The following is an 11,069-nucleotide window of genomic DNA, read 5'->3' on the forward strand; positions in this document are numbered from 1 at the left end:
GGGTGAAAGTTCCCAAAAACATAAAGATCTTTAGAGCTAAGATCATCTGAATCAATTGATAGGCAATGTACAAACAATGACCTTAATGCATAAGACAATGATATCTGTTCCGCAGAGTTTCTAAATGTTCTGTGATGTTTCTTAGTCCTGAACATGGCCCCTGGTTTCTGTTTCTATTGTATTAAATATGTATAAACATATTCGGTGCACTCCGTAATTATTGTTGTTTGGGCTTTGTACTCCAGCACTCTGAATTTTAAATGATGAGGTTATCTAACAGAAATGCTAACCTGCCATTATTGTAACGGTGTCATATTATTATTGTTAGCATTTTTTGGGGCGGGGTATGATATTTGTGCAGCTTTCTCACTCATTATTCATGATTAATTCAGGACTATCCGTAATCATGGTATCATCCACATTAATGTGGAAAATACCCTCAAATGAAAGCTGACAGTCTGCACTTTAACCTCGTTACTCACGATTCATTCAGGACCATGCATAATCATGGTCGCATCCATAAAAGTGTTAAGAAACATTCTATTCTTATTTACAATTAAAGGGACTCCAAATTGACATAATACATTGTTTACCATTCACTTCTAAATGGGCAAGAAAATGAATCTGAAACAACCAAAACTAACAACAAATGCATCCAACAAGTTAGTCACAAGCTTTTGCTCCCCTACAAAAGGGGGACCTATGTACAAAAACCACTGTCATTTCAAAGCGGTTCACCTGACATGAATGAAAATACTCAAATTAAAGAGGCCCGTCTGCACCTTGACCATTAAAGAGGCCCGTCTGCACCTTGACCATTAAAGAGGCCCGTCTGCACCCTGACCATTAAAGAGGCCCGTCTGCACCTTGACCATTAAAGAGGCCCGTCTGCACCTTGACCATTAAAGAGGCCCGTCTGCACCCTGACCATTAAAGAGGCCCGTCTGCACCTTGACCATTAAAGAGGCCCGTCTGCACCTTGACCATTAAAGCAGGCCGCCTGCACCTTGAACATTAAAGAGGCCAGTCTGCACCTTGACCATTAAAGAGGCCCGTCTGCACCTTGACCATTAAAGAGGCCCGTCTGCACCTTGACCATTAAAGAGGCCCGTCTGCACCTTGACCATTAAAGCAGGCCGTCTGCACCTTGACCATTAAAGCAGGCCGTCTGCACCTTGACCATTAAAGCGGCCCGTCTGCACCTTGACCATTAAAGAGGCCCGTCTGCACCTTGACCATTAAAGAGGCCCATCTGCACCTTGACCATTAAAGAGGCCCGTCTACACCTTGACCATTAAAGAGGCCCGTCTGCACCTTGACCATTAAAGAGGCCCGTCTGCACCTTGACCATTAAAGAGGCCCGTCTGCACCGTGACCATTAAAGAGGCCCGTCTGCACCTTCACCATTGTATAATTTCAAATCCAAAGTGATGTCCCAAACAGGTCACCGTATATGTTTTATTGTCAAACACCAGATCCTCCCCCAATGCTGCTGGAGTACTAGGTGTGAATTCCTATCACACAACTGATTACAATAAAGTGCTTTTAGGTTTACAATACATGTTTCCCCCAAGAAAATAGTTGTCGCAGACTGATGTAATAAATAAAAAAAGCACGCAACAACTTTTATTAGTTAGCAATGGTTTCAAATGATTTCAAACAACAAACGGAGGCAAAACCACAGAGCAAAATGTACAGAGTTCATTAGAGACCGTGTGCAATGTAACTCAAATAAAGGACTAATTACAATATAATATCCTACATGGGCTGAATGTAGGACTGGTGGAAGGGATCCCTCCCTCTCTCCAACCAAGGTGCATGAATTAAGAAGTAGATTCAGAAACTCTTGGAGGACAATAGAAGTAAATAAAGTGCTTCTTTACGTTTACAAACAAAACAGAAGCCTTTTTCTTTACTTCCATTGTCCTCCAAGAGTTGGTCAATCTCTCGAATTCTGAATTGAGGACTGGATGGCTCTCTGGCTCCACCTTCTGGCCTGAAGTCATACTAAAAATCCAACAGCTGGGGAAGAAATGAAATATGTTATGACTGTTGATTCTTATACTGTCATTCCTTGACAATAATAGGAGAGGATATTTCATAGAATTCATGGGTATATTTACACACCAGTTGAGGCAGGACCTTCTCAAAGTGTTCTATGTCCATTATGTCACAGTCCTCTGCCTCAGCCTGTTTTATCGTTCTTTGTGCAGCTTCTGAGAAACAAAGAGTCAGGGTCTGTATTCCTAAAGCAACTCGGAGTAAAGACTGCTGATCTAGGCACAGTTTTGCATTCAGCATTTTAGATCATAATGAATACGATTATATGGATAGAGGGACACATCTGATCCTTGATCAGTATTCCTACTCTAAGATGCTTTACGAATCCTGGCCCTGATATCTTCATCTCATATTGAAGTTATATAAAACACCATCATCTCAGCCTGTATAAACACCTCCATTGATTTCCATGTACATTACAGCAACAATCAATCGTTTGAACTTACCTTGAACAAACACATGTAGCATCTCTGCCATAAGGAGGACAGCATCGGCACCGACTTGAGAAAAACAAAGAAACAAAGGTCAAATGGCGATGACTTAGTTAACAGCCTACAACTGCTGCTTCATTTGACTAAACATGATCAGGTCCAACTCCTTTCCAGGATAGTTACATTAAACAACTCCGCTAGCTAGCAACTCGCCTTTAGTTTTCTCGTCCTTGAAGAAGCTTGACAGGAGTTTGCTTACAGTCTCCTAAAAAGAAAGAAAAAAACCATGATTCTGAATAACAGTATGCACGACAACAGTACGTTAAAGTTACTGTAGTGAACTGCTTCCAAAAACAACTGCCAGTGTTGTCAGAAGTATCCAGTAGGCTGATGATTTAGCGCGCTACCCCGCTGAATTAGCTCCATACAGTCTGCTCAGTCTAATTTGAAAATGAGGCTTGTGATCTTGATTTAGTTACAAAATGAGGCTTGTGATCTTGCTTTAGTCGAAATGATGTGACTCACAAAATACAACAATTAATAGTATTGGCGACTTTCTCTTACCTTTTTGAATGTGATTTCCGCGCTGCTTTCCGCCATTTTCAGTTTATGTCGATCAACGCGCTCTCAGCAGTGATTGGCTGCATCGAGTCCGTGATTATTTACGTAAAACGCATCGCGCAACGCTTCTATTCCAAAGGAAAAATAGTACCAAATAAAATGTGGAAAATAGTAAATGTCTTATGAAAATGTGTGTGCTTGCTAGTTTAAAGTGCATTTACAGTTTTAACAGATGAAACTATCCAAGCAGAAGATAAATCTCCTTCAACCAAACTCAATATCACTTTTGAAATACAATGAATAGCCTATTTTTTATTTATTGTTATAAATAGCCTATTAACTTTTCGACAAGTTAACAAATGACATGTTGGATTAACGTCTCCAACTCAACCAACAATAAAAGTTAAAGAATGCTATTAGTGGCTCAGATGGAACTATCCAAGCAGTAGACACGTCTCCTTTATATGTTGATATGTGGTTGCCTTGCCAACCAAACACAATTCAATAATACTTTTGTAATACAGTAAAGAGCCTAAAGTTAAGGCTATCTTCCAAACTAATGTAACAATAAACCTTAAATGAGTAACACACCCATAGTTATTGTAACTATACATTTCTTCTTATGTAATCATATAAATAAAGCGTGCCGGTTGAAGATAGCATACATAGGTCGTTGAAGGTTTGTGGAGATCTTCACAAATGTGAAAAAAAATCTGTGGAAATTTCAAACGGCATTGATCACGTGTACTTTTAATGTCATTTCAACTGCAATCCAGGTCATTTGGTTCTGCTAATAAATGAAGCACAGTGATAACACATTAATCTGTTGTATAAATAAACACAATATCATTGTATTCCCATTTGAACTTTGCTGTGGTTTTAAATGGTTGAAAGCACAGTGATAGATATTTGGGTGACAACTAAACCAAAAATCAGACATTGTTTTTCCATTGGAATTTTGTTGTGCTTTTAGATGGTTGAAAGCAGTGATACAACATTGGAAATTCAACCCGTTTTTAGCTGTCTTTTTGAGTGGGTAATCGCATTGATTAACGTCTCAACCCAATACTACCCAATTATCCACATTGAAAATATGTGGTGATATCAGTGGGATACAGAGGTGAGTGTGTTTCAGTGTGTGTGTGTGTCACAGCAGCGGTTTTACCAGGTAGGTGTGACAGGGTTTGAATTTTATGTTTGCCCTTGACACCTCTTCTGACAGGTGAACCTTGTAGTGAAAGATCTTCATATCCACCTTCAGAGACACAGAAAAGTCACAGGGTTAGAGGAGAGAGAAAGAAAAGATGAGAGGGAGAGAAAGAAAAGATGAGAGAGAGAGAGAGAGAAAGAGAAAGAGAGAGAGAAAGAGAGAGAGAGGAGAGAGAGAGAGAAATAGAGAGAGAGAGAGAAAGAGAGAGAGAGAGAGAGAGAGAGACAGAGAGAGAGAGAGAAAAAGAGGTGAGGGATGGTTGAGTTTCATTTTACAGCCAGTACAATGTCTCTACTCCTGTAAAGTCATAAAATAATCCACAAGACAGCTTTCCCAAGGACAACCAGTCAGATAAACATGCCGTATTAGAGGTAGGGAATTACACTGGCCAAAGAGATCACAGCAATCACAGCCACCAATTATCATACACCATCTAAAATATACACAGGAATCTAATTGTTTCTTGTTGTATTTGTTGCAAATTCATCAACTCAAAGTTCTCTCAAAGTCCAAACTATTTTTTGTATGTAGCCTAGTTTTAATGTAGGCCCATGGAGCACTGTTGGCCGACTGGTAAGATATTATGAGGTTATTATAGCCTAGTGAAAATGGAATTCATTAGCTAATAACCCGCTAATTGTGTTGACTGGTGAATATCCCATGCATGCTGCGCTAAACAACCAGACAAGCAAATTACTGCTATAGTGGAGTTTCAGCACCATGGACAGAGGTCAATCAATTCCCTGCTAATCTGACTACAGTTAGACCTGTGCTCTCTCTTTTATTAGTAAATGTCTATTTCCTATTGTAGAGGAGAGTGGGGTAAGTCGAGCAACGTTTTTTGCATTCAGCATCACCCCATCAAGGGAAACATAGTATTCTTTCTAACAAATATATTTGCATATTTTTCAGGATGATGTGTATCCATGGAAATAATCAGAATTAATGTAAATATTACAGTTTTGAAAACATAGCTTGTTAAAAAAAAGTTATTGTGGTACAAAATACCCCTTACCCAGGGAAAATTGAGCTGCGGGACAGGGTAAATTAAGCTGCTTACTTGGTGAAAATCTGTTTTTAGGACACAATGTAAAAACGGAGAGCTGGAGCTCGTCTGAGCGGTTGGGTTCTGTTTGATGTCATATTGATATATTGAAATGTGTAATTCGTGATTCTGTCAACCCTACACATGAACCTGTTTTTAATTTGTTTTGTTTATTGTATATTAGCTGTGTTCTCCTTCACTTTAACCAGGCTAAAAATAGAGAATCTGAAATTATTAAGGTTTTATACTAATGGTGAAGGAGAAATAAAACATGTAAACTGTTATAGACTTATTTATTTTGCCACTCAACCCAAACTTTAACAACCCGTATGTGTGTTAGGCAGTGCACCCCATGCTCTTGTATAAACCTGGGGTGGCGTAGTGTGGCAGTTTGACTTATGCATTTGGTGTTCTTTCAAATTAGCCAACAGTGGCATTTTCTGATGTTTTCAACGTGATTCTTCTTTGCTTTCACCACAAATGGGAAGAGAACAAAAACATAATGAACATGAACCAGAGAGCGCACATTGCTCCAAAAAATCGGTCTCTGCCCAAGTCCACACAGGTGTGAAGAACTACATGTTAAGCTGTATCGGCCCTTACCCAGAATCACCAACCCACATGTTTAATGATCATGGTCACAGTATGGATAAGGTACACATGGGGCAAAATATATTGATCCTTAGTGGTTTTGGAACACTCAGCATTTCATTAAAACAAACAACTAGCAACATCTGAAAGCTAATATGCCCTTTTAACCAAAGCAGTAGAGTAGAGCTTCATATTTCACTACCTAACCAGTTTGTCCAGAACCCATAGCCTATGAAAACCCAATTAGTACCATGAGCATACCACCGTGCATCCCGCCGCTGGCTTGCCTATGAAGCCAAGCAGGGTCTTTCCTGGCCGGTCCCTGGATGCTGCTGAAAGTGGTGTTGGAGGGCCAGTAGGGGGCACTCTTCCTTCTAGTCTTAAGATCAAAATCCCAATGCCCTAGGGGAAGTGATGGGGACATTTCCCTGCGTAGGAGGCTCTCTTTCGGATGAGACGTTAACGTGTGATCTTACTCTCTGTCACTAAATATCCCATGGCACTTAGCGTAAGAGTAGGAGTGTTAACTCTGGCGTCCTGGCTAAATCCGGGCAGCAGGTAGCCTAGCGGTTAAGAACGTTGGGCCAGTAACTGAAAGGTTGCTGGTTTGAATCCCTGAGGTGATATCTGTTGATGTGCCCTTGAGCAAGGCACTTAACCCTATTTGCGCCTGTTCTGGATAAGAGCATTTGCTAACATGTACATTTCCATCATGGCACACCTTCCCCTCATTTCTAATTGGCATTTATCACTCCTCACCTCTCCAGCTGTGGTGAGCGTTCTGGCACAAATGATTGTCATCATCTGGAAAGGCACTATATAAATGTTGGGCCCTGTAAAATCTGTATTTTTTTGTTGTTGCCTGATTCCGATTAGTCTTAATTCCAAATTCCGTTTCCTCCATTTCGTTTAAGGTTTCCGTTCTCCGTTTTTTCCCTTCATTTTATCAAGAAAAAAAACAACAAGAAAAAAAACATTTTAATAGAAGACAACTAAATTGGACATGGTCCAAGCACACCAAGAGAGTCGTTAAGAGGGCACGACAAAACCTATCCCCCCTCAGGAGACTGAAAATATTTGTCATGGGTCCTCAGATCCTCAAAAGGTTCTACAGTTGTACCATCGAGAGCACTGGTTGCATCACTGGCTGGTATGGCAACTGCTCGGCCTCCATCCACAAGTGTAGTGCGAACGGCCCGGTACATCACTGGGGCCAAGCTTCCTGTCATCCAGGACCTCTTACATAGGTATTCCTCTTGTTCAGATTGGATTGGGCAGTGTGATGGCGAATGCAATTCTCATTGCCCTCTAGAAGTTTGGAGAAAATATGAATCACTGATGCATTGTGTTCATTTCTTATGACATGATAAACTTGGGCAAATGTATTAATTTTCAATAGGCTACATTTTGTTGATACTTACTAAGCTATATACATTTTTGAACATTGTTCAATTCTGTTTTAATGTCTGGATTCCGTCAGCGTTCTGCATATCGCAGATTTACAGGGCCCTATAAATGCAATCAATCAATCAATCATTACTACTATTGCTGTCACTATCATAAATACTTCTAGCAAACACACATTTTCTTTAGGAAATGTCCCTTTCTAGTAATATCTTCGCTTATTCTACTAAAAGTTCATGCAACATTGGCCTTATAATGTTCACAGCATTGAAAACAATTGGCATTTCATTACAAATCAGTAAATCACGGTACATAAGACATCTGAAAACAAATTGTTACAATCAAACCAAATCATAGAAAGAAATTATAATCTACATTTATTTTTCAACAAATAATCCATGTATCCCATCCAAAATTGCTTTAAAAAAAAAAAAAACGTAGGTACAGTATCATCCGGCCTCTGATACATTCTCGAAGATGCTCAATTGATGAACAGACCCATGGTCACGTCTGCAGATAGACCTGGCTGGGATGACCTCAACCTTCTGGGTCATCCATCTATATGAAAGATTAGATTTTAGCATGGTAAAAGAGTTGCAAAAACAGTGACTCGTAACTTCTGTTGGACTCTTGCATATGACTTTAGACTTGACTGTGTTTTAATAGTCAAGTATTGAATCAAAGTATATATATTTTTAAACAAATTGACCTTTGACCTAGAAGAGTCTAACCTGTAACGCAATGTTACCCTGCATGGATTAGAACACACATCTGTTTATGAAGAGAGCGACTTGAGATTTGACTCAGACTCGCCCTGTTGAGACTTAAGACTTGACTGGTGCTGAAAGACCTGTGACCCAGACAGTGACATATATCGATAAGACTGGCTGCATGTGCTGGATAAAAGCAACCTACACACAACCATGTCAACACAACACTCATTAAAACATGTTTCCAATGTGTAATCACAACAACAGCAAAAAGTCAGCGGATTGAAGTGAAAAAATATGATATTCTCTTTATGTTGATGACTTTTTGTGAATCCAATCAGTTTTCCACGTTGATTCAACATCATCATATTTACTTTTTTGGTTGACATGACATAGAAACATTGCTGATTCATTCAACAAGTCGTTGCCCAATGCTCTGTTTTGATTTACCTTCAGACTGACAACTCTCTTGGCCTCCACTTCCATGCCTCCTATATAGTGAGGACCCGCCCAGTCTGCCGTATCTGTGTCCTCCTCAGAGGAAAAACTCACGTATCCCAACGCACTGGCACTCTTTGAGTCAGAGTCCTGTGGAGTCTTCTTGATCTGTTTTCAAAGGATGGACCATCACCATTACCAATAAAAACACCAATAATCCAAGAAAATATGTTGTTTTAAAGGGGTCAATCTGTAATAGCTACATCCATTGATTCTTGAGGAATATAACTTATAACATACCTTGTCAGATTAGTTCAACTGTCTTACTGTCTTGTCCCATTAGAATGCAAAATATAAGCTTGTTTTACTCCACTGACTGCAGTGTAAAAAAGGTGGAGGGGTGGATGCTATGTTGTTTAAAACTACAGATTGCCCCTTTAAAAAGGTATGGTTTAGGCCTTATCCACGTGAGGCTAATATTACAATAATTGATATGACTTAATCAGCCTACCGTGCATGCTGTAATGCTGCCCCACTGTCGGAAGTAAGCTTGTAGGTATCCTTCATTTATGTTAGTGCTGAGATCCTTAATGACAAGCCCGTGATCCTGTCCAACAGATACAAAATAAAGCCATTCATATTTTTATTTTCAAATGTTATCATGGTAAAGTAACTATATTGTGTGTCTGTAATAGGAATACTATGAAAAATACACTACATCCATTCATAGGCTACTAAGAACTACAGATATCGAACCTTAATTTGATAACCCTGTTGTTGCAACAAATCAAAGACTTGATTTGGCATAACTAAAAATGTCCATTAATTATAATCCACATTTCCTGTTGCTGCAGGATTATTTTCCTGCTGTGACAAACTGGTCAAATTAAGATCCTACACCTGTAAGTGTGTTTTAGGATGGTCAGAAAAATAAGTGTTTGTTTACCAGTTTGTACTTTTTGGCCAAAGCGGTCCTGTGTTTTTTAGGGAGAGATATGTACACTCTCCTTTGAGGCTCCATTTTCCCCATAACTAGAGGGAAACAGAATAAATCAATATTTCATTTCATTTGACCCTGTGAAATGCTGTAGTCTTTGGATATTTGCTTCAGACAAAAACAAAATCGATCACTGTAACTTCTTCTATGCTTTATACAATATATTTTAAAAAATGTATCAGTCATAATTAACTTAACATGAAAATAACCTGTTAGAGCAAGATACAACTAATATTTCCTGAGTAGACTTTATTTTCTGCAATAAAAAGGCCAAAATGTGATCTTTCACTAGTAGTATAATGATATATATATATTGTCTTACATACCAACAGAGGTCGTAGAAATGTACATCCACCTGTTTGTTTGGTAGCCCTAAGAGCATTGCATAGGAAAACCCATCATAAGATATAAATCAACAGGTGGATTCGGGGTGGGTACAAGGTTTCTCTTCCTGCTTCACAAGAAGATGATGCAATCCTACTCTTGGCTTTCTACAAGTTACATGTTACTCATCCTGCAGCATAACTCACATATTACTGGATTGAGTTCCACAGAAATTTCTGAGTAAATGGGCATTGTTCACCCCTCCTTCCCTTTGTGATATGTCGCCTCCTAGCAATGAATGTTAAGTAACAATCTAGGCAATGATGCGGGTCATCTTGGGGTCATGATAGGGGCTGCACAAAATGATTGATGTATTCTAATAATTGATAACCCTCCCCCACTACATTTATAGGGTCCTGGACCACAGATTAGCAATATATGCATTATCAGGTTTAACTTCTTATGGCTGGGGCAGTATTGAGTAGCTTGGTTTGATAAGGTGCCCAGAGTAAACGGCCTGCTCCTCAGTCCCAGTTGCTAATATATGCATATTAGTATTAGTGCATTTGGATAGAAAACACTCTGAAGTTTCTAAAACTGTTTGAATGATGTCTGTGAGTATAACAGAACTCATATGGCAGGCAAAAACAATATGGCGGATATCTTTTTGGCTTGTTTGGTCTCTGAGCGCCGTACTCAGATTACTGCATGGTATGCTTTTTCCGTAAAGTTTTTTTGAAATCTGACACAGCGGTTGCTGTGAGAAGTTTATCTACAGTTCTATGTATAATAGTTGTATCTCTTAATGTTTATTATGAGTATTTCTGTAAATTGATGTGGCTCTCTGCAAAATCACTGCATGTTTTGGAACTACTGAACATAACACGCCAATGTAAAATGAGATTTTTGGATATAAATATGCACTGTATCGAACAAAACATACATGTATTGTGTAACATGAAGTCCTATGAGTCATCTGTGAGTCATCTGATGAAGATCATCAAAGGTTAGTGATTAATTTTATTTCTGCTTTTTGTGACTCCTCTCTTTGGCTGGAAAAATGGCTGTGTTTTTCTGTTACTTGGTGGTGACCTATTATAGTCGTTTGTGGTGCTTTTGCTGTAAAGCCTTTTTGAAATCAGACACTGTGGCTGGATTAACGAGAATTGTATCTTTAAAATGGTGTAAAATACTTGTATGCTTGAGGAATTTTAATTATGAGATTTTTGTTGTTTTGAATTTGGCGCCCTGCACTTTCACTGGCTGTTGGCGGGGTGGGACGCTACGTCCCACATTT

The 11,069-nt window shown here is 39.1% G+C and overlaps 2 protein-coding genes across 3 annotated transcripts; both read right to left on the reverse strand.

Moving 5' to 3' along the window:
* Nucleotides 1-1,378: 1,378 nt before the first annotated feature.
* Nucleotides 1,379-3,197, reverse strand: LOC110487060 (centromere protein X). 2 transcript variants are annotated; one of them, XR_005035199.1, is made up of 6 exons: nt 3,057-3,197; nt 2,706-2,757; nt 2,508-2,561; nt 2,128-2,216; nt 1,953-2,022; nt 1,379-1,851 (listed from the first exon to the last, which is right to left on the reverse strand). XR_005035199.1 is itself a non-coding variant. In XM_021558968.2 (5 exons), exons 1-5 carry the CDS (start codon nt 3,090-3,092, stop codon nt 2,008-2,010), a joined length of 246 nt encoding a protein of 81 aa, XP_021414643.2. In that variant the 5' UTR covers nt 3,093-3,196; the 3' UTR covers nt 1,379-2,007. The 2 variants fall into 2 exon arrangements, 1 of the variants encoding a protein (XP_021414643.2); XM_021558968.2 differs by having other exon boundaries at nt 1,379-2,022; nt 3,057-3,196.
* A 1,003-nt stretch (nt 3,198-4,200) lies between these two features.
* LOC110485305 (heterogeneous nuclear ribonucleoprotein A3-like) lies at nt 4,201-9,868 on the reverse strand. The gene is made up of 5 exons (XM_036939548.1): nt 9,775-9,868; nt 9,398-9,483; nt 8,963-9,058; nt 8,464-8,619; nt 4,201-4,308 (listed from the first exon to the last, which is right to left on the reverse strand). Exons 1-5 carry the CDS (start codon nt 9,797-9,799, stop codon nt 4,201-4,203), a joined length of 471 nt encoding a protein of 156 aa, XP_036795443.1. The 5' UTR covers nt 9,800-9,868.
* Nucleotides 9,869-11,069: the final 1,201 nt, after the last annotated feature.

Source organism: Oncorhynchus mykiss, chromosome 12 (genome assembly GCF_013265735.2).
Source record: "Oncorhynchus mykiss isolate Arlee chromosome 12, USDA_OmykA_1.1, whole genome shotgun sequence".
Taxonomy (NCBI): Eukaryota; Metazoa; Chordata; class Actinopteri; order Salmoniformes; family Salmonidae; genus Oncorhynchus; species Oncorhynchus mykiss.